The sequence below is a fragment of the Mercenaria mercenaria genome, chromosome 9 (genome assembly GCF_021730395.1).
Source record: "Mercenaria mercenaria strain notata chromosome 9, MADL_Memer_1, whole genome shotgun sequence".
Taxonomy (NCBI): Eukaryota; Metazoa; Mollusca; class Bivalvia; order Venerida; family Veneridae; genus Mercenaria; species Mercenaria mercenaria.
In genome coordinates, this window is record NC_069369.1 from 29,614,324 (window position 1) to 29,638,874 (window position 24,551).

Below are 24,551 nucleotides of genomic sequence, written 5' to 3' on the forward strand. Positions count from 1 at the left end.
GGTCCAAATTTTTCAAATCAGTCTAGCAAAAAATCAAGCACACGAGGATCTTTTTTATTTGCTGAATTTTCTTGGTATATTCTGAAGTTTTGAAAAATCAGTGCTTAATCAAATTCTACATTGTAGAAAAAATTTTGATCCAAACGTGCAGAACTACCTTAACCCATTACTCCATGGATACGCATTTAATCACATGTGCGAGCGCACATATGACTAAATGCTGTCCATGGAGTAATTGGTTAAGGTAGTTCTGCACGTTTGGATCAAAATTTTTTCTACAATGTAGAATTTGATTAAGCACTGATTTTTCTGACTGAAATGTGAACAGTGCAGATCCTGATCAGACTGCACGGATGTGCAGGCTGATCTGGATCTACACTGGTCGCACATATGACTAAATGCTGTCCATGGAGTAATTGGTTAAGGTTGGTCTAATGTCATTCAACTGGAAAATTGATTTGGCAATAAAATGAAATATGGATATGCTGGATAAAACAGTTTTTACATAAAATATGATTTCCATATGTCACCTGCTGTATCTAAATATCTTAATGTTAAACATGTTCTTTAAAGCCACATGTTTTACTCTTCTTTTTTCTAATATACCCAAATAAATTATATTCAACCACATAATGTTACATAGCAGAACCCTACAAAATGCAGAAATTAAACACCTTTTTTTCCATCAAAAATCAGCTGTGATGAGGTAAGCTGATAAAAAGCAAAGCAATTAAAAAATGGTGTTTCCAGGTCCAAAGCACTTTTACCAAGTAAATACATTACAATGATATCTTTGTGGCTTTCTTCATGCAAGTCTGCACTCAGAATGTACTTTAGTACAAAACTATGAAACTACATATGTTATTTGTTTACATGGAAACGCATGTCTGTCAGTGCAGATTCAGAGGAAAGTTCAATACAGACATAAAAAATAAGGCTGTAAAACTCTTTCTTTCTTTCCTTCTAGAATATAACAGAGAGCTACAGTAAAATGTAAATTTTAACGGACTCCATGTGATCTGATTTTACAAAAAATTTCGATAAATTCCTATGAAATGGGCTATTCCTCTTCAAAATTTACAAATGCTTATAATTTCTCTGAATTAAAGACGTGGATGCGCAGGCTGGTCTGCATCCAAGCTGGTCGCTAACGCACTATGTTGGTTTTCTCATGGTGCGGCTCAATATGCAATATCCAACAAGTCTTTTTGGAAAATAGACAGTGAAATGTACATAACCATAACTTTTAACAACACAAATTAAACAAGAGCTGGTATGCTCAACATGATGGCCTGTCTGAGGAACATTGGTATGTAGTATGCTGTTGCCTCACTATGACCTTGACATAATGGCCACAAAAGTTACAAAGACTATCTACTGACTAGTCTGTGTTCAGACCGTATGTTTTGTTCAAAGGAGAAAACTCCTGAGGCTATTCAAATTTTGTATAATTATGTCCCTTGTCTTCTCAAAACATAGTTTACCAGACTAGATAATCAGAGCCAAGACTGATGAAGTCAGAATTTTTTAGAGAATTACTTTTTTTTCTAAAATAAAAAAGATTATCTAGTCGGTAGCCAGACTAATCTACTGCCCACAAGGCAATCACAGTATAAAAGTCAAATGATTTAGCTCTTTTATGGCATTCCAGTCAATAATGAGAAACTATTTTCCAGCCTCAAGACCACAGTGACTGTCTTCTTGACCCTTGCCTAATCTAGAGTGACATATTTATCACAGTGACCTTATTCTTTGGTGTAATAATCTCTTCTCCAAAAGGAATCACTCAACTGTCCTAAGTATAATGAAGAAATATATTGATCAGAAATAATGTAATAGTGAACTTCATCTTTCATTTATTGCGATCCCTTCTAATGATAGGCCATTGTCAATTAACCCTGTAACCCTGCTAAATTTCTTTAATGAACTAGTTCATCTTCTCACTAGAAGATGCTTTTGCAGAAAAGCGCATGTCTCCCCCAATGTATAGTCGTATAGGCAAGAAGTCAATGGGGGACTTCAGCGAAAGTCAAAGAGACACTGATGGTTGGCTGCAATAGGGATCATCTACTTGGCATGTCCAGTCATCCCACTAAGTTTCAACACTCTGGGCCTAAGTAGTTCTCAAGTTATGAATTGGAAACGGTTTTTCATTTTCAGGCCACTGTGACCTTGACCTTTGATCGAGTGACCCCAAAATCAGTAGGGGTCATTTACTCTGCATGTCCAATCATCTTAATAAGTTTCAACATTCTGGGTCAAGTGGTTCCAAAGTTGTTGAATGGGAAGAGTTTTCTATGTTCAGCCCCCTGTGATCTTGACCTTTGATGGAGTAACCCAAAAAACAATAAGGGTCATCTATTCTACTCTGTAAGTCCTATCACCCTTTGAAGCTTGAAGGTTCTAAGTCAAATGGTTCACAAGTTACAGAAAGGAAATGTATTTCCATGTTCTGTCTGCTGTGACCTTGACATTTAACAGAGTGACCCAAAATCAATAGGGGTCATCTACTCTACATGTCCAATCATCTTATGAAGTTTCAACATTTTGTGTCAAGTAACTGACTGGAAATGATTTTCCATGTTCAGGCCCCTGTGACCTTGACCTTTCATAGAGCGACCCAAAAATCAATAGGGGTCATCTACTCCAGGAGCCCTGCCAACCTATGAAGTTTGAAGGTTCTAGGTCAAATGGTTCTCCAGTTACTGATCGGAAATTAAATGTGATGGACAAAAGCCCCCATTACAGCCTGTGTCATTTTAAAGACAACTAATACCTTCCCCTTCTATCTACTGTCCCTAAATATAGTATTAAGGGTCATCTACTGACCACAGTCAATCATCCTATGAAGTTAGACACATCATTTGCAAATCAAATGATCTACTGACCAGCAATGAGCAAATCAATAATATAAAGGGGGCATAATAATTATGCTGTCGTTCTACACATTTTCATTTGGACTAAAAATAATTATTGAATGTATGTGAAAGCACTAGCTGATTCAGTAATGACAAGAACAGCTTCTTTTCAAATTCACTTCTTTTGGTGTGTATTTATATAATTATGAAGTGTCAATGGCATTTTCTGCAAAATCAGAACTTGCTACAATAGCTGTGTGTGAACCAATCCCCTGAGGCATTCAATTCTTTGTGGAACTATTTTTTTATGTTGGGAACAACCTGCAACTATTTACAAGTGTTCCTGAAAAACAGACACAGTTTCTTTCTTACTTTAATGAACATAATTATGTCATTCAAACTTTGCTGCAGGCATAAACTGTCTAAGGCCATTATTTTTTTGTGTTTTGGTTTACGAACCGCCAGGATGACACATGGTCGTAGGAGGAGGGAAAAAAAATTAAATTAAAAAACAGAATCAGATTTTTTTTTTCCGTAGGAAACGGACCTTTGAAAGGAATATGGGTAAATTCTACATAACATTACACAGGCTGCATGTTATAATCTTCTTTCCCACTTTTGATGCTTTTTACTGCAAATATACCTGTGACCTTGGTTATATTTGATTAAAAATGAGCCTTGGGGCTTGTCATAGCAGCTTGAGAAAAAATTTTGTCTTGGTATTTCTGTGAAATTACATTAATATACAGCTGGGCAGGTAGCTGTAACATTTTTCTTGAAAGGACTGTACTATACATAAAAACTGCATATATTCTCACAAACTAAATGATTGGAGACATAGAAGTCATATGTTAAACACTGACTGAAATTAATACCTTCTGTTAAAACAACAGATGGAAGAATCTAATATTCCCCACATTTGAACAACACTGACAGATCTTAAACCCATGGATATATGATTTTACACTCAGCAGCTTTAAAGCATCTTGGCTGTTTATGGACCCAGTCTGAAACTTAGGGGTACAGCTATATGACAACATACACTGCACTGTGCCTAATAAGCAATTATCTTTTTAAGTGTTAGGAATAGGAAGTGTCTAGCCATCTGGTAAACTGACACCTAGCCTATGTCTGTTAACTGGCAGCCTTGCCTTTCCTCATATGGTTTTCTTGGTATTTGTTAATTTATTTTATGACTAGGCCTAATGTAGCTTAAGATACTTCAGCGCTCGCGGTTTATATACTGGATTTGGAAAAGCCGCAACTATGAAAAAACAAAATATTAGAAAGTGGCATTTAGAGTTCTGGAAGCCAGGACTAGGCCTAATGTAACACAACAGTTCATCTTTGCAATGATATTTGAAAATTCTGTTAGTCAATATTTGTCTTGCCACATCTACTGCACAGCTACATTGGAAAAGACAGTAATTACATCTATAATCAACATTAATCTGATGTTAATATATAACGTACAATAATTTCATTAACAAGAGCTGTCCGTAAGACAGCCAAGCTCGACTATTCGAAATATTGTCACAGAAGCAGGAAATTATTACCCAAAATGTTAAATATCAAAAGAGTTTTAAGTTTGAAAGGGGACATAATTTGACCAAAATGCATATCAGAGTTATGGGACTTGATGCTATCAACTAGTTTTATAACCCCGAAGAAACATGTTAAGTTTCAATTCAATATCTGCATTAGTTTTGGAAATAGTAACTTGCATGTAAACTTTAACCAGAATTTTCTAAGTCCAAAAGGGGGCATAATCTGCTCAAAATACATGTTAAGAGTTATGGAACTTGACCCAGTGAGATTTGTAATTGACCTTGGAAAAGAATAAATAAGTTTCAAAGCTATATGCCTTTTGGTAATAGCTGTATGTACTTGCACGCAAAACTTTAACCAGAATTTTCTAAGTCCAAAAGGGGGCTTAATTTGCCCAAAATACAAGTCAGAGTTATGGGACTTGATTCTATCAACTAGTTTTATAACCCCAAGGACACATGTGAAGTTTCAATTTAATATCTGCATTAGTTTTGGACATAGTAACTTGCATGTAAAATTTTAACCAGGGTTTTCTAAGTCCAAAAGGGGGCATAATTTGGCCAAAATACATGTAAGAGTTATGGGACTTGACCCAGTGAGGTAGGTAATTGATCTAGAAAAAGAAAAAATAAGTTTCCAATCTATATGCCTTTTAGTAATAGCTGTATGTACTTGCACGCAAAACTTTAACCAGAATTTTCTAAGTCCAAAAGGGGGCATAATTTGGCCAAAATGAAGGTCAGAGTTATGGGACTTGGTGCTATCAGCTAGTTTTATAACCCCAAAGACACATGTGAAGTTTCAATTCAATATCTGCATTAGTTTTGGAGATAGTAACTTGCATGTAAAACCTTAACCAGAATTTTCTAAGTCCAAAAGGGGGCATAATTTGCTCAAAATACATGTTAGAGTTATGGAACTTGACCCAGTGAGGTTGGTAATTGACCTAGAAAAAGAATAAATAAGTTTCAAAGCTATATGCCTTTAAATGATAGCTGTATGTACTTGCATGCAAAAACTTAACCAAAGTGTGACGCCGACGCCGTCGCCAGGGTGAGTAGAATAGCTAGACTATTCTTCGAATAGTCGAGCTAAAAATACGTAATTCATAACTTATAAACAAATAGGTTACCGGACGCCAAAAAGCTGTACAGGCTTAACGTTTGCTTACCGGGCCTTACAATTACACAGTTTTAATGTCCCCTGTACCAGTTTATATCATCAAACAAAAGTACTGTCATCATTGTGTATTTAAATAATATTTTTCGGGAAAAAATGCTTTCAAGTTCGCGTATTAAGCGGTGCATAGAACCGTAATAAGCATTGCGCTATTGGAACGACAGTTACCATAAACGTAGTTGTATACTAAATACAGACTGCATATCACCGACAATTGGCCATTTTTTTCAGGAAAGCACTACATCGCAACTTTGAATGTTCTTGCATTTTCATTAAAACTACTTCAAAACTTTGGAAATAATACAGCCTGGGCGCAGCCATTTTTAAAAGTTTCCGGTAAATTGCGTAACAAGCATGCTGATTGGGCGCAGTATATATCGGAAATTTTAATTGGACGTTTACGTCATGCATAAGATATGAAGTTTAAAAATAGAATTATAGGAATTGCTAATGTTGATTTGACTCGTTCGCCGTGATGGATATTCGATGAAAGAGACTTTTTTTTCTTTTTGGAATACGCGATGCATTTTTTCTTCTGCAAGCTTTCATGTCATAGCGGTTTTCCAATTTTATTTTTTTTCTGAAAACACGTTTTTTTGAGCGGGGGTTCCCTAAACCGAAAGATCAAAAATAAAAGGCCTAAAGCAACTTGTGCAGGCTACATCTCTGAATTTTTAAATGAGTGCTATCAATCAAAAATAAAACTTGCCCCTTAAGAGGCTATATCTCATTCAACAGGGGAATGCTGCTACATATTCAAAACAAGCTACTACACTTTCATATAAAGTTTGGTTGATAATAGGATAGAAAGGCTAGAAAGCAACTATTTTTGTGAAAGAAGGAGAGACAAGAGTATATAAAGCAATATAATCTCGGTATGTATGGGGAGACATCATGTTAAGTATTTTTCATTTGTCAAACATCCACTGACTTAAATTTGGCATTATGTTACTTTTTGTACAATTTGCTTTGACAATCTAAGAAAGACCAGTACCATTTCCTAATTAAGCATTATTTTGGTAATTGTTTAATATCTATAGTGCTCACTTAAGAAAATTAAGCTTTTGAGCCCTAAAATAATAGAGTCAAAATGACTTTGTTTAAAGTGTGGCTGCCATATTTTTGTTATAAACAAAGAATATATTATTATCTTGTAAAATCTTACTTTCAGTAATTGTTTTCTCATATACTTATCAAAGGCAATTTGTAGTCCACCTTTAGCCTGCTAAATTTCTAAATGGACTGGTCTGTCATTCAATTTGGGCAGTACCATTTACTATTTGAAGGGATGATTACTGAAAATTTACTGACTGAATAGCGAACAGTGAAGACCATGACCAGACTGCACCAATGTGCAGGCTGATCTTGGTCTGCACTGGTCGTGAAGGCAGAATAACTTGCTGCCAGCAGGCTAAGGGTTAAACATAAAATAGAAGACTTAAGGAACTTAAATAAATACCCCTTTTTTCAAAATGCAATGCCCTCGGGACATTTATTTTGAACTATAAAATGGTACCAGACAGACAAAGATCATGCATATTTTTCCTATAATTCATGCAATTTATTTATCCTATATGGTAATTTCAAATTAAGTTTCATCAAAACAGACATTTACTTTTCACATTTCCGAGACAAACCAAAGCTAAGGAAAGATGTGCTGCTTTTAATTACAGGCAGTTAACTTATTCGGTCTACACTAATTTACATCCCTGTAATATGTTATTAAGTTCTCCATTACATGTAAATCCAGATATTTAAACCATCTGATTTAATTTTTCAAGAACAACAACCATTTAATAATAATTAATCAATATGAATGGCAACATTTATTAACTCTCACATTTTCAATCAGGGAGAGAACTCTGCAATTTCTTTATACCTAGTAAATTATAACTAGTCTCCCTTTACCTGCTATTTACAGCTTTTCAAGGAACACCCCAATGGGAGTACTGTCAGAGGAGTAGGGCGCTGCCATCTTGGACTCATGCATACTCACTACAAATAGCCTCTACGCCAATGTGTGCTCGTACATCTTTAACCTTTACCCTGCTAAATTTCTAAAATGGACTGGTCTGTCAGCACCATTTATTATTCAAAAGGTAGAATTAAGAAGTCTGTTGAGATCAAATAATCTGTAATAATATTCACCGATATTTTCTCAGAAAAAATATTGTAAATTTTTTCAGAAAGTGGTATCAGAGAGGATTGATTTTATGGCCAGGTGCTTTACATTTAATGACTCTAACGACTGATGCCAGTCTATTCAAAGGGGTGTTCACTGAAAATTTATTGACCCAATAGATAAGCCTGCACGCTGCACTGTTCGCAAAGGCAGAATCACTTGCCGCCAGCAGGCTATGGTTAAGTAAATCTATTCTGAAATGCATGTTATTAACAGCAGGGCGACACAATTGAATATTTGATACTGTAGAATAGAGATAAATATAATGAATATGCATGATCTAAAAATAGACTCAGTAGCCACTTGTCATGTGATGTTTTATAGCATGTTTGCAGATGCCTCCTTTCATTTTTTGCATATCTAATTTTTTTCTTGCGTTTTGTAAATGCGTATGTGTTTTTGTTTTCAAGTTCTCGCATGTGTTAATCACATGACGAAAACATCCGGGAAGAATTTAATACTGGACTCAAATGCACATAAAGTAATCAAACAAATTTTCATCACTGTCATATAAAACATCTGTAACAGATGCTAAAAACAAATTTTCATCACTGTCATATAAAACATCTGTAACAGATGCTAAAAACAAATTTTCATCACTGTCATATAAAACATCTGTAACAGATGCTAAAAACAGATTTTCTTCAAAGACAGAATATTGCATAATTATGTGCTATTAGGAACCAAGTACTTTTAAGTAGGCATTGTTCACTGTAAACCCCCTAGCTCTTGTTAGCTAGTAGACAAAGAAATTCTCTGACTTAATCACACCTCAGGAAGTAGGTCACAAGATGATTTCTGATTAATACCATCAAAGTGACACAGATTTCAGAAGAAATGTAATGGGAAAGGAAAATCTTGTGTTTATAGTAAAATTGTATTTTTATTTGCTTTCAGACAAAAGTCATTTCAAAATAACTCTTTTAGATTGCATCAGATGCAGAATTCTTTTTTCTCCTGTTGGCCCCTAAAAGGGGTAAAGAATGCCTGGTTGAATAAACTAGAGGGAGGACCTTACAAGGATGCTATAAACCAAGTTTGCTGAAGATCTGATCATATATGGGTTTACGAGAAGTTTTTTTTCTCTATTTTTAGCTCCTAAAAGCAGCCAAGCTAAACCATTTGAAAGAGGATCATACAAATAGACTACAGACCCACCATCTATACTCTATAAGAGAATTAGCTCTATTAGCTCCAGCCCCTGAAGGGAGCCAAACTGCCCCATCTGAAGCAGATTGGGAGAGGACCACGTAAGGATACTACAGAACAAATCTGATGAAGATCCATAAAGCACATAATTAGAAGTTGTTTAAAGATATGTTTAGCTCTATTAAAGCCCTAGTGGTTCCTAAACGGGACCAAGCATCCTCATTTGAACAAATTTGGGAAAAAACCTTACAGTGACGCTACAGATCAAGTTTGACGAAAATCTAATGCCCTGGTAGAGGACCCAGGGAACGAACCCTGGCCCCCCACCATCCCCCCTGAATGTGACTTAGATTGCACAAGGAAGACTATTAGAACTAGCATTTCATATGTTCCTTTAATAACCATAGTAACTCTACTTGTAATTTATTAATATACATGAAACACACATCTCCTTCACTTTTACCATTGTTTACAATGGTTCCCAGCTCCAGCTTGATACATGTGACATCTGTCAGCACAAAAGCAAATTTACTTGTCTTGGGGTATCAATCTACCACTCATTTTGAAACTAGAGCTGCTTTTGAGAAAAGCGCATGTCTCCCACAACTGCCTATAATCATCATTCTGAATAGTAAGTCTGTCTTTATATATATATATAGTGAGTCTAGATTGACTTGTATGAATGGTTTAGTAATTTTTGGTCATGTGAATCTCGATGGCTTGTATGAATGGTTCCGTAATTTTTGGTCATGTGAGTCTCGATGGGCTTGTATGAATGGTTTCGTAATTTTTTGTCAAGGGCCATAATTCCGGTCGATTTGGCTAGTTATTGAACTTGGCCAAGGAGTTATTGGCAAGCACATTTTGTTTAAGTTTGGTGAAGATTGGATGAGAAATGTTCGACTTAGAATGCGGACAAGCTTTGTGACAGACAGACAGACACACACACAGACTGGAGTAAATCAATATGTCTCCCACACCACTGTGTGGTGGGAGACATAACTAGGCAGTGTTTCTTGTTTGTAAGTCCCTAGATATAATTATATAGATCTAAATGGGCTATTCCTGGAAATATCTGTATCTTGACCCATGGAAGCAATATTTACTCTTTTCTCACAATGTAACAAGTGTCCGAGTATTGCAGTGGCAATACAGAAGTCTGGTGCAAAACTTTGTTAGTGTTTGTTCCTTGTGGTTGCTGGCAACAGTGTTAGGACTAAAAATGCTTCAAGGCATTTAGGAGCTAAGAAACAAGAGCTATTTTTACTTAAATTTCAATAGTGGCCCTGACCTACAAGTACAGGTCATGTACGCGACACATTGCCTCATCATGGGAAACATTTTGTGTGCAGTACTAGGATAATCCATCAATGCACATAAAAAGTTATGGAGCAGAAACAATTTCACTCGACTTTCAAAAGTGACTTGACCTTTGACCGACAACCATGGGTCATGTGCACGTCATGGGGAACATTTCTGTGCAGTAATAAAGAAATTCTTCAATGCAATTAAAAGTTATGGAGCAGAAACAAATTTTTACTTGACCTTAAACAGTGACCTTGACCTTTAACCGACAAGCATAGGTCATGTGTTGACATACTGTCTCATCATGGGGAACGTTTGTGTGCAGCACTATAATTCAACGTCAATAAGTGAGGCATGACTTATCTCAGGGTTCATACAGCCAGACTGACAAAAAATTCAAGGGGTTTTCAAGGAGTTTTCAAGGACTTTTATCATGTTTTCAAGGATAAGCAAAAAATTGAACAAGCACTTATTATACACGAAATGACTGGCTTACAATTGGTGAACACTTCTTACATCCAAAATGACTATCACGTGATATAAGTTTTTCTATAGAGTTCCAATTTGCAATTGATCAACACTTTATCACACACAAAATGACTGGCAAACAATTGATCAACACTTCTTACATCAACAGCGACTTATCATGTCATATAAGATCAAGTTTTAGGTGCCTCTGGCTGCTGGGGGCGAAGGTGGAATAGTAAACACATCAAGAGTGGCCGTTGGTGACTCTCGATCAGGTACATTTTTCTTGTGCTTCTCAGACTTGACGTGCGATTTCAGCGCCGATTCACCCATTGAACTAATGTCAATAACTTTGTTACAATATTTGCACATGGCTTTCCGTTTGTTTTCGTGCTCGACCAGCCATGGATAGGATACAAGCCACTTTTTGTTGAAAATACACGACATTTTCTTCAATATCGGTAATGGAAATGGTGTCCGTAATTTTTACATGTCGTAATTTTCCTAGTCCCAGTCTGTTTAAAACCCGTATCGTACGGTACACATAGGTTATGTAGACATAAAACATGGCGATGCGTCAAAGCGTCTTTTACGATCTATTTTTATTAAGCTGACCAAAATTTCTGAAGAAGGAAATTCAAGAACTTTTATCATAAAATCAAGCACTTTTCAAGCAGTTTTCAAGGCAAGAAACAAATTCAAGGAGTTTTAAGGAGGTTTTTGCAAATTCAAGCACTTTTCATCTAGCAGCTTGAAATTCAAGGAGTTTTCAAGTCTGTGCGAACCTTGTATCTGCTACCTAGACGTTTACTGCAGTATTGTTATGAGCTAAAAGTGCAGACACGCCTCGATGCATAAAGTTGATCTATAAGAAAATCCATCAATGCATATAAATGTTCTGTAGCTGAAATAATTTTTACTTCACCTGCATTAGTGACCTTGACCTATGACCTACAAGCTTAAGTCATGTTCATGCATAATCTACATATTGCCCTCTATTCGCATACCAAGTTTTATGAACCTAGCTTGAATATTTTTGGAGTAATTCCAGGATCAAGATTTGCGGACGGACTGACGAACATTCTTGCAAACAGACCTTTATTCGGTATTTAATTGTTATAAAGTACCCAATAAGCAGTACAAAATTAACAGAATTTACAGTTACCTATTGTCCTCAGTACCCAACAAACGTTTTCTAGTTTGCTCGGAAGGACAAACGGACAAGCATTCCTATAGTTCCCTACCGTGTTTCACCAGTAGAGGACTAATAATTACAATGCAAGAGTGTTTGCAGTCAATGATGGTTACACGTAGAATGAGTCATACAACTGAAAAATGTTAGATTTAGAACTTATTCCTTTATAATCAGAATCAATAAGAAAATTGAAAGAAGCAAAAATTATTTCAAGATCAAGAAACTTACGATTTCAGCGGTCCAATTTTAGTCAGTTACAAAATTGTGGGATAATTCCCTGTTTCATTTAAATCTGTTATCATAATTTATCACTGGGGTATTATACTTCATATTACCAACATTTTGCCTCAATAGACATCCCTAGGTGTGGGCAATGGTCATCTCTAGGTGCAGAAATGGTCATTCCCAGGTGCAGAAATGGTCATTCCTAGGTGTGAAAAGGTCATCCATGGGGGCAGAAATGGCCATTCCTAGGTGCAGAAATAGTCATTCCTAGGTGTGAAAATGGTTGTCCTAGGTGCTGAAATGGTCATTCCTAGGTGCAGAAATGGTCATTCCTAGGGCAGAAATGGCCATTCCTAGGTGCAGAAATAGTCATTCCTAGGTGTGAAAATGGTTGTCCTAGGTGCTGAAATGGTCATTCCTAGGTGCAGAAATGGTCATTCCTAGGTGCAGAAATGGTCATTCCTAGGTGTGAAAATGGTCGTCCTAGGTGCTGAAAATGGTCATTCCTAGGTGCAGAAATGGTCATTCCTAGGTGCAGAAATGGAAGAAGCATCTATACATGTAGAAATAGTTAACTTTAAACCTCTATGATTACACTAGTACTTACTAGATTGTCTGGTGTACTGGAGGTAGGTTCATTTGACTGCACTGGAGAACAATTATTGTATGATGCCCATAGTTTAGAATCCATCCCTGAGGACATCTGAGGTGGATAGTCACTCATCTTGATCACTGCTGCAATAAAATAGAAACAAGTAACTGTATTTTGTAACTGTAATTATTACAGTTTCTTTAATTGCAATAGGCTTTGAAAGTGAACAGCATCTGCGCAGTCTGGTCAGGATCCATGCTGGTCGCAAAGCCACTATGTTGGTTTTCTCATGGCACGGCTCATATGTACTTTCTTTAACTCTTGAAACCATCCTTATGCTGGTGATGACTGTATTATACACAAATTAACTTTAGACAACTTTCCAATCTTTGAGAAAAGCTTGTGTACAGTTCCATTTTTTGTTTTTATTTTTACAAAACACAGAGGAGAAAATAATGCATTTCTAAAAATTTTTGACATAGCTGATGTCAAAATATGACCGCGTCTTATAAGATGGTCAGTGTAAAAGACCCCAGATTGCATGTCTGATGTTGGTGTGCGTCTTGTAAGTGAGTACACCTTATATACAAGAATGGGCAGTGGGTCATACAACAACTATTCAACTGTTTGCAGTGGAAAAGACCAAAGGTGTCCCAAATATCAGACAGGTAGGCAGTGGCAAACACACTACCAGCATTTTTATTTATCTATTCTTTTGGGTTCAAGGTTGCATGGACACAACTTTAGGTCATATGGAAAACATTCTGTGCTTAGTAATTTCAAAATCCCTTGTGGGATGGCAGAGTTATTGACCTGACATGAAAAAGATCCTGTAACATTTGACCTCTATGACCCTGACCCTGGAGCTAAAGGACTGTATCATGTCAACTCATTATGGGCAACATTTACCATTTTGACCAGATTTTATGAAGACCCTGTGGAAAACATGGTATCAGGAGTACTTAAATTGTGTCCTGTGAAGTGGTTGACAACAGATGACACACAACACCTGATGATAGACAAAGGGCAATAACAACAGCTCACTTTGAACACATTAAAAACATTAAGGATGGGAGAATAGCACCAGTGCAGCAAAAAAGTACTTTCCCGTATCAATAATTTCAATCTGCATGCTAATAATTATTATGAGATATAACATTTTATGACTAATCTGTAACCACAATGTTTTCTTCCTAAAAGCACAGCTTCCTTTAAAAACTTTGTTAATATTAAACATATTAATCTTAAATAAAATACAAAATATTTAATTTATAAGTGCAATCTCATAAACAAAATCGCAGCACTGCAGTGTTACAATAATTTCAGTCAGTAACTTTCTGGTATGCACCCCTTTTAACAATTAATGGTACTGTCCAAACTGAAAGATGGACAAGTTCATTATAGAAATTTAGCAGGGTAAGGGTTAAGCTACTGGACCTTTGAACTCCCTTGTGTGAGCTTGGTACTGACCCTATATACCTGGTTTGCATGCTCTACACAACATCTAAATAGGGTAAACAACTGATGCTATATACAGACAGACAGACAGACAGACAGGCACTGAAAACTCCTGCATGGTTTGGTGGAAATCTGCCCAATGGTGTAAGAGAAGGCTTAAACATCAAAAGATTTGACAATAAAGGGCAATAAATTTGAACAAAATCATACTGAACATGAATATGCACGTGACATGCACAACTAAGCTTGGCACTGATCACTTTTATAAAGTTTTTAGTAATTCCTCGGAGCAATTGCATGACCCAGGAAAAATACTATAAAGCAAGGACCATAACTCCACTGAATATCACTGAATTGGAACATGTCTGTAATAAGCACAAAACTGCTTCACACTGGTCACTGAGGGACCACTAAGGTTTGATGAAAATCCTTGTGATAATATCAGAGAAGCAGCCAATTAAATATCAAACAATTTGACCAATCAAGGGCCATGACTTCACTGAAAATGATGACACGGAACATGCCGCAGATATGCACAACATTACTAAGTCTTTACAATGAGAAGTTTGGTGTAAATCTGCCTTACAGTGTAAGAGGAGTTGCGTGGACAAAGATTGTGACATACAGACAGAATGACTGACAGACAGCACAAAATCAATATATCTCCCATTAGACCTTTATAACGGACACGGACAATGTAATCGTACTATGTACTATGGTCAATATCTGGGGGTTTTCTCAAAAAATGTAACCACAGGAGTTCGTTTTTTTTTTAAATATTAATATAATAAAGCTTTTCGCGTAATTATAATTATCAAGGCACAACATATCTTTATAATTCTTGGTAGTGCTGTCCTCTGCTGCGAATAAATCTTATCCACAAGGAGAACTCAGACGAACACATTATATCTACATATACATCAGATGAAAAAAATACCATGTTCAGTTTAATCAAACGTCACATACCTGTACTTTTATTTATTGTCTGCCATTTGATAAAATAACATGTTTTACTTTTGAAATTTTTGAGAATTATTTTGACAGCCTATCGGCAAGCAACGCGTTCATCGTAGTGGCAGTAAATACATTTTGAACTAAATTCATTGGTAGGTGTTTGGTTTTTTTTTTGTATAGGTAAAACAATTCTGACCTCAACTCAAACAGACCATTTACTAGGTCTTTTCACTCAAATAAGTATAGTTTATTGCAGAACATTATCTATTAATTTAGATACAGCAACTTTGAACTTTGATCCAACAGCTCTAATGTAATTGCAAGCTGGTGTTTTTTTAACTATGTTATTTCTCATGTTTGGTGATAATATGTCATTCTAAACTCTTGACCGAAAACCATTTTTCTATTTTCAGTAACAAACAAGCAGCTTCCCCATTTATATCCAAGCCTTTCTATATTAGAAAGCTGCGTATAAACAAAGTTTTTTTTCATAACATCTCGTTGTCATTTACTGTAATTAAGCTCAATCAATTTAAGCGAATAAGGATTTCTATAATATGTATTCACACCGACGTCTGTGTCGGTTTTGCTCTTTGCTCTCGGGTCAAAGTTGGCCATCTTCTAAATTTTTCTAGTAACTGCCCCTATAATCATTAAACCTTATATTTTGTAAAAGTGTTGGTTCAATGTTTAAGTCAACCTTCTCAATGCCTTCTTACTACAATCACTATAATAAAAAAGCATCATTTCTTAAGGACTGGTCTTGTTAAAGGATAAATTTCTGATATGCTCCAACTCTTTACGCCTGTACAACTGGCAATGGCTTCATCTCGTATCTCAAAGTGCAAATAGGCAAGTAAGAACAAACATTAAACCACATTATTTATTTTATAATAACGTAAGCTTCTGAAATAAATAGGTACTGTTTCTGTGAAATACCAATATTTTACCAACCGGAGTGGAATATATTGCAAAACTTAACTTCCGTTTTACAGGCCATGTTATAGCTGATATTGTTTCTAAATATCTATCTTCCTCCATCCCTCTGACTCTTACACCCTGACTACCAAAACATGAGACAACAAACAAATAAGTTTTATGTTGTTCTATTTTTTAAGTATTGTCCCAAACACCCATATCGTTAAACCACCTAATTACACTCCTACACCGACCGTCAGTTATCTTTGTAATTTCTATTCATATTCCTTTCTTTTGTAATTCCTTGTGTATCTTTTAGTTGTTTTAGAGCACCCCAATCTGACTAAAGTACATCTCCTATTACGCTACGCATAGGATCTGACAACGACCTATTGATGGCCTCGTTCTGAAAACCCTTCCGCTAGCCAATTAAAAGTTAACTTACAACATTCTGCAAGCTTTAAAAAGCCTTGGTATTTGATATTAACTATTTTTATGTAGAAAAATGTCAGATAGCCGGTTAGCTCTGTCGGTAGCGCTCTTGCTCTGTAAGCGAGAGGTCCCGGGTTCGAGCCCTGGTTTAACTGCAATTTTTTCTTACTCTTTGACTTTCGAACAAGTTGTCTGATTGGTTCAAACAAAATAGATTTGCGAAAATAAAATAGCAATCTTGGAAATCCAAAATATACAGAAGACGAATGTGAATGGGTCGTTCTCAGATCTTCGTTTAGAAGATCAAGTACTTTAGTCAGACTGAGAGCACCCCATCCATTCCCAAACAGTTACAAATACGTCAAAGATCACTGTTTTTGTAAGTATGTACAGCATGCAACTTTACAGGATTAAACTGTACCTCTACACAATTTAAAAGACGATGCGCTGTAATTATAATTATACATATTCTCGATACCCACTAAGTACAATAGGTTACCATGATTCCAATAATATGTTTGAGAAAACCCCTCAAATTTGACCGCTGTACAGAGTAAGTTTACATTTACATTTCCATGTCCGTGTCCGTGATAAAGGTCTATTACTGGGTTGGAGACATAACAAGGAGCAGTTGTGAACTGGAAAAAAGTACTAATAATATTTCACACCATCTTCTTGGACACACGGAGTCAATGATAGTGTTTTCACACCATGGGTCTAGACTTGACAGAGTATGTCTGTGTCATTTACAACAAGCATGGAAACTGTAAATTGCTAAAATTTCTGTAGACCATTATATACTCCAGTAAATTTATCAAATTCACTGGACATCATCTGGTTTTGGTGACCATTTCACATTAAGTACTGACTAAAACAGAACTAAAGAATAACTAAGCGGACTTGGCTCACTAAATAATTAAGGGTGTGACCATGCACACAAAATTTTATTATGAGCATCATGTGAAATGTAGCTAGGTCTCAATCAAACATGGTATAAATTTATAGTCAACAACTTAATTAAATATGTCTCCAACCCAGTAATGGGAGATATATTGAGTTTGTGCTGACTGTCAGTCATTCTGTCTGTATGTCACAATCTTTGTCCATGCAACTCCTCTTACACTATAAGGCAGATTTACACCAAACTACTCATTGTAAAGACTCAGTAATGTAGTAATTAATAGGCAAAAGTCAATAAGGATAATCTACTCAGCATGTCCAATCATCCAAAGAAGCTTCAACATTCTGGGTCTAGTGTTCTCAAGTTATGGATTGAAAATGGTTTTCCATGTTCTGGCCCCCGTGACCTAGGCCTTTGATCGAAAGACCCCAAAATCAATAGGGGTCATCTACTCTGCATGTCCAATCATCCTAGTATGTAGTTTCAACATTCTGGGCCAAGTGGTTCTCATGTTATTGACCAGAAATAGTTTTCCATGTTCAGGCCCTTTAACCTTGACCTTTGCTCAAGTGACCCCAAAATCAATAGGGATCATCCACTCTGTAAGTCCTATCACCCTATCAAGTTTGTAGGTTCTGGGTCAAATGGTTCTCAAGTTATTGATCAGAAACGGTTTTCCATGTTCAGGTCCCTGTGACCTCGACCTTTGATCGAGTAACCCCCAAAATAATACGGGTCATCTACTTTGTAAGCCCTATCACCCAATGAAGTTTGAAGGTTCTAGGTCAAATGGTTCTCAAGTTATTGATCAGAAAATGTTTTCCATGTTCGGGCCCCTATGACCTTGAACTTTGATCGAGTAACACCAAAAATAATAGGGGTCATCTATTTTGTAAGCCCTATCATCAAATGAAGTTTGAAGGTTCTAGGCCAAAATCAATAGGGGTCATTATAATTATTATTATTATCATTATTATACCTAACTTATATAGCACTTTTTTCATATAAAATATGTACGTTCAAAAGTGCTTTACAAAAACATAAAGAACACATACATACATGAAAATATATTGGTAAAAGATTAAAATGAATAGTAATTAAAACAAGATCATCCATAAATTATGTTCAACATTAAATTACATTACGAGACCAATCCCTTTCTAAACACGAAACAAACCTTTCATGGTTTTTGGTTTAACGCCATTTTCAACAGTATTTCAGATTTTGTTATTTATTTATAACGTATGTGAATGTGATTTGGTTTAACGCCATTTTCAACAGTATTTCAGATTTTGTTATTTATTTATAACATATGTGAAAGAGATGCGTTTTCAAAGATGTTTTAAATGCGGACAGTGAGCTTGAATCTCTGATGCTTGCTGTGAGGGCATTCCAAAGCTTTGGAGCTGCATGCTTGAAACTTCTGTCACCATACTTTACAGTTCAACTCCTCAGTACAACAAAAGACACCGGGCCATTTGCCGACCTTAAGTATCTATGAGGCTTGTACATGTCCAGCATATCGACAATGTACTTAGGAGATTCATTGTGCATGGCTTTGTATGTAAGTGTCAAGATTTTGAACTCAATGCGGTGCTGAACCGGAAGCCAATGCAACTCCTTCAAGACCGGCATGGTCACCGGTGTTTGCATCCTGGTTATGATGCGGGCCGCTGTTTTTTGTACACGTTAAAGTTTTTGCAGTGAGTCTTTGGAAATTCCATACAGCAGCCAGTTACAGTAGTCTGCTTTCGACGTAACCAGAGAGTTCACAAGAGACTTGGTAGCATCAGCTGTGATGTACTGCCTGATGTGGCCAATTTGCCGAAGTTGTGCGTAACTAGCTCTACACAGAGTGTTAACATGCTGTGTCATGACCATGTTTGAATCCATTCTAGCACCGAGATTCTTCACACAAATTGATGGCTTAATCTGAGAGGGTCCTACTTTCACGCAGATAATTATCTTTGGGTATTTTTGTGTGATTTGTGTGAAACAAAATGACCTCAGTTTTGTCAGTATTGAGCTTCAGCATGTTCTGATGCATCCAAGAGACTACGGTATGTCGCTGACATAGATTTCAATCTGAGATAGGGCTTCGTGTTGGTGGGAAATATTTTTTGGATTAAACGATTATAGTTGTGAGTCATCGGCATAAAAGTGATGATTCAGTCCATGGCTTCTGCAGATTGAACCAACAGGTTTTGTGTACATGATGTAGTTTTTCGGTCCTAGGACACTGATCCTTGTGGTACACTGTATTTCGTATGGACTAGAGTAGATAGTTTGCCATTTACTGAGACTGTTTGGTACCGGTCATTCAGATAAGAAGTCATCTACTCTGCAAGACTAATCATCCTATGAAGTTTCAACATTCTGGGTCAAGTGGTTCTCAAGTTATTGGTCGGAAATGGTTTTTCATGTTCAAGCCCTTATGACCTTGACCTTTGATTGAGTGACCCCAAAACCAATTGGGGTCGTCTACTTCATAAGCCTTACCATCCTGTGAAGTTTGAAGGTTCTAGGTCAAATGGTTCTCCAGTTATTGATCTGAAATGAAGTGTGATGGACGGACAGACACACAGGGCAAAAACAATATGTCTCCCCCCAATAACTGTGATGCTACTGATGTGATCATGAGAAAGTGCACATGCACCACCATCCTATAGTGATCTACATTTGTATAAAGTTTCATGAAGACCCATAGAAAAGTTACTTAGCTATACAGTCAAAATTCCTTAGTTTTTACCAAATAAAGCCGTAATACTCAGCTTTTACTGGGTCAAGGGGGATAATAGAATATTTGAACAAAGGTCATGTGGTAAATAATAATAATGTGAGGTCTGGTGATTCTAGCTGAAGAATTTTTTAATTATAAGCATTTTCAATTTCGAACGGATGGATGCACAGGCAAAAACAGCCGACGGAAAACACCAAATCTATAGCCCTCTGCCTTCTATTCAGAATTTCATATTTAATTTGTGAAATGCATGATGTCCTATTTCCCATTTTCACATAAGGCGTAAAAAAAAAAATTGTTCGTTTCCGGTATCCCGACCTACCCTAAATTTTTGGCCCCACCCTAAATGTTTTTATGGCCTTGGAGAAATTGTTTTTCAACTTTTTGACAGAAAGTTGCAAAACTGCACTTTTTATGCTTTAAACATGCTCAATGATGTTAGAAATCAACTTACTGATGCTCTAAAGGCATTATAAACCCCTTGTTTGTATTCAATTTTTGACACAAAAATAATTTCTGAAAAGTCTCCCTTAATAAAAAAAAAAAATAAAAAAATAAAAGTTTTTCTGACCTACCTACCCTAATTTTTTTGAGCATGTTACCGGAAACAAAGAATTTTTTTTAAGGCCTTATATGGAATTCTAGAAATGAGTAAGTTTGTGATTTTGAGAAATTATGAAGACACCAATTATAACTGTCATCAGTTTTCCAGACAAATTTATTGCCCTTAGCCAAATATTCAGTCTCTAAGAAAAGTTCTAACAGCATTCTCGCTATACCTTCAAAAAATAGCTTGAAGCACCCATGAAATAATGGGGACTCACAGATTTGGTAAGCTTTTTACATGAAGTAATGTAAAAACTGTTCCCGTAATGGTGACGAATTTTGGTGAGCTTATTAGGTGAAGTAAAGTAAAAACCTGCGTGACTTTGTTATCAATTGTTCTACGAAGAGCACTTTAAAGTGCAGCTTTCACTTCCTGTTACCACTAAAGTACATTTCAATCTAGGAATGAATCATTGCACTAGTGGGTGTATGCGGAGGTTGAGGAAAAATATATCCTGTAAAGTAGACCTATTCCATACTACTGACAAAATAATTTCCTTGGCATAAAATTGCTTGGTTTAGGCCAAAATGTATTTTTCCTTGCACTTGTGAAGGAAACTAAAAAAATGATTTATTTGCTCTTTTTTACTGAGGAAACATGCATGCGCAGCAAGATGGCGTGTGTGGGGGGAAAGCGGGGTGTGTGGGAGCAACAGCCCATAAACATATTCATCTAAAAATAAAGTTACCGCTTTAACACATTCTAAAACTACTATTATTGTAGGGACCGCTAAAGTGCAAGTGCCCCCGGTAACAGAACAAGACCTATCATTAAATTTGTATGTTACTATTATGCAGAGTCATAAAAACGTATGACGTATTGTCCAATCAATGATTTGACCATCAACTGTAATTATAGTACCTTTTCCAGTGGTAAAAAACAGACAAGAGGACCATGCTGGCTTTGAATTGCTCACTTGAGATTCACAGCTCAAAGTTGCCAATTTAGATAAAAATTTAAGTTATTTTAAAGGAACATTTCTTCCAAAATATTCTGAAAACTGGCATATAAATTCACAGGTAGTCTTGTTTCTTGACAAACAAGTTGTCGAAATGATTTAAGGGCGGTATTTCCTTACGATGGCAGCCACTTTTCGGCATTTTCGCCAAGGCTTTCGTATGTTTTGACAACAGAAATCGTCAGAACCTTCACTTTTCCCGGAAGTAAAAAAATGAAAGTACCGGCTAAACTTGAAAACGAATTCACATGTGGCAGTGCAATAGTCAGTGGTCACGCGCAAGGGTCATCCCATTGAAATGTATGTGCATGGACTTCTTTCTTTTTCTTTTTTGTTGCTAACGGGGAGTCAATTTTCAGTACTTTCGAACAACTTAAAAATACCTAGGTTTTAGCATGACATGTCAGCTTTTTATCTACGAAAAAAATATGTGAATTCGGAATAAACACAAATCCCACAGGAGTCCGTAACGAAGCAAGGGTATATGGAGATTTTTAGAATTTCGTCAAATTGTTCAAAAGGTCCTTTTGATGTTTAAAGTGTCTGAAAGTGTCATTATTTGCTGCAGATGTAAGATATTTCTGTATTTGACCTAGATCTAGACATTTCAGAAATACTTTCAAAATGGATTTTGTGTAATAAATGTTGACTCTACAGCAGTGTGAAAGGGCCATCAGTCCCTAATACTTTTATTACGTTACGGCCACAGAAATGATATAAATCTGGTATAACCTGTGTGAAACTATTTTCAGATCAGGACTATCTTTAGTTCTAACCAGAAAGATATTTTTAATTTCCCCAAAGTGGGGCAGCCATACTTTTTATCTAATCAGAACTAGAAATGCTTCTTTCTAAAAAAGCTCATGTCTCCCCCAATGCTTCTTGGTATAGGCAAGAAGTCAATAAGGGACAGGAGCGAAAGTCAAAGAGACACTGATGGTTCATCTAATTGGCATGTCAAGTCATCCCACTAAGTTTCAATATTCTGGGCCTAGTGGTTCTCAAGTTATTGTTCTGGCTCCGGTGACCTTGACCTTTGATCAAGTGACCCCAAAATCAATAGGGGTCATCTACTCTGCATGTCCAATCATCCTATTATTTTTCAACATTCTGGGTCAAGTGGTTCTCAAGTTATTGACTGGAAAGAGTTTTCTATGTTCAGCCCCCTATGACCTTGACCTCTGATGGAGTGACGTCAAAAACAATAGGGGCCATGCATCTACTCTGTAAGTCTTTTCACCCTATGAAGTTTGAAGATTCTAGGTTAAATGGTTCTCAAGTTATTGACCAGAAATGGATTTCCATTTTCTGTCCACTATAACCTTGACCTTTATAGACTGACCATAAAATCAATAGAGGTCATCTACTCTGTATGTCCAATCATCCTATATATATAAATGAAGTTTAAACATTCTGGGACAAGTGGTTCTCAAGTTACTGTCCGGGAATGATTTTACATGAACAGGCCCCTTTGACCTTGACCTTTAATAGAGTGACCCCAAAATCAATAGGTGTCATCTATTCTGCATGTTCAATCATCCTATGAAGTTTCAACATTCTGGGTCAAGTGGTTCTCAAGTTATAGATCGGAAACGGTTTTCTATGTTCAGGCCCCTGTGACCTTGACCTTCAATAGAGTGACCCCAAAATCATTAAGGTCATCTACTCTGTATGGCCAATCATCCTATGAAGTTTCAACATTCTGGGTCAAGTGGTTCTCAAGTTATTAATCGGAATTGGTTTTCAATGTTCAGGCCCCTGTGACCTTGACCTTTGATAGAGTGACCCCAAAAACAATACTCCAGCAGCCCTACCATCCTATGAAGTCTGAAGGTTCTAGGTCAAATGGCTCTCCAGTTATTGATCGGAAATGATGTGTGATGTACCTACCTATGTACCTATGTACGGACATGGGCAAAAACAATATGTCTCTCCCAGTGGGGGGAGTGGGGGGGGGACATAATAATTTGAGTAATCCTGATAGAGGGTCACCCTAGAAAATTACTTCGAAATTGGACATTAACATTTTTAAAGTTTTCACTATATACATACAGGGAAAAGTGACCACACCCCCTTGCAATCATGTTTTTTGACAAATCTGAATAATTTTTAGAAATATTGGTAGATGGTCACCAAAGGAACATTTGTGTGAAATCATTTTGAAATCGGGCCAGCATTTTCTGACAAGACTTTTAAAGATGTAGGGAAATAAAAAAATACTTTTAGGAGGACTTAGTATCTCCTATATGGGACTATTAGTATCCACTTAGTATCTCCTATGTAGGACATACTACCTCCTACGTAAGACATAATATTATACTCCTAGAGGAGATATTCAGTCCTACATAGGAGACAGTATTAGGAAATAGTATGTCCTACATAGGAGATACTAAGTCCTTCGTAAGACAGATTTAAATCTCTCTGCTAACACCAGGAAGCTGCTATAACAGATCAAGTTTGGCCAGTAGTTTCAGAAAAGGTTTAAGTAAAACTGGTGATAAAAGATGATAGATGCCTAACCATCACCTTTACTAAGTAATAACTTACTTTGAACAAAATTCTGATGAGTTTAAAAAGGAATAATTTGTGTCCTGTCATTAGTACCTATTTATATTTCAAGTTTCATTTAAATCTGTTTAGTAATTCTGGAGTTGCTATCCAAACAAGTTGCTATGGATGGACTGACAGATGTCGCACATGTAACAGAGTGACAGCTTTACACTCCCTGAGAAACACATGCTGATACCCTTCAGGAAGCATAATACTGGCCTGATAATATAACAAGTCAAAGAATTCCAAACTTTTCTTATGAGTTCTTGTTTTGCCTTTATAGACTTCTCTCAGTATCAAGCATATTGTCAATCAGGAAACACACTTTCAAG

The 24,551-nt window shown here is 36.4% G+C and overlaps 1 protein-coding gene across 3 annotated transcripts in view; it reads right to left on the reverse strand.

The window, feature by feature from the left end:
* Positions 1 to 24,551, reverse strand: part of LOC123546814 (nuclear hormone receptor HR96-like) — a 137,400-nt gene that overhangs the window by 67,892 nt on the left and 44,957 nt on the right. For all 3 annotated transcript variants that reach the window (XM_045333390.2, XM_045333389.2, XM_045333388.2), the window contains one exon: positions 12,717 to 12,844. In XM_045333390.2, coding sequence (XP_045189325.1) covers positions 12,717 to 12,833 — 117 coding nt within the window. In that variant the 5' untranslated portion in view covers positions 12,834 to 12,844. The remainder of the gene's footprint in view (positions 1 to 12,716; positions 12,845 to 24,551) is intronic.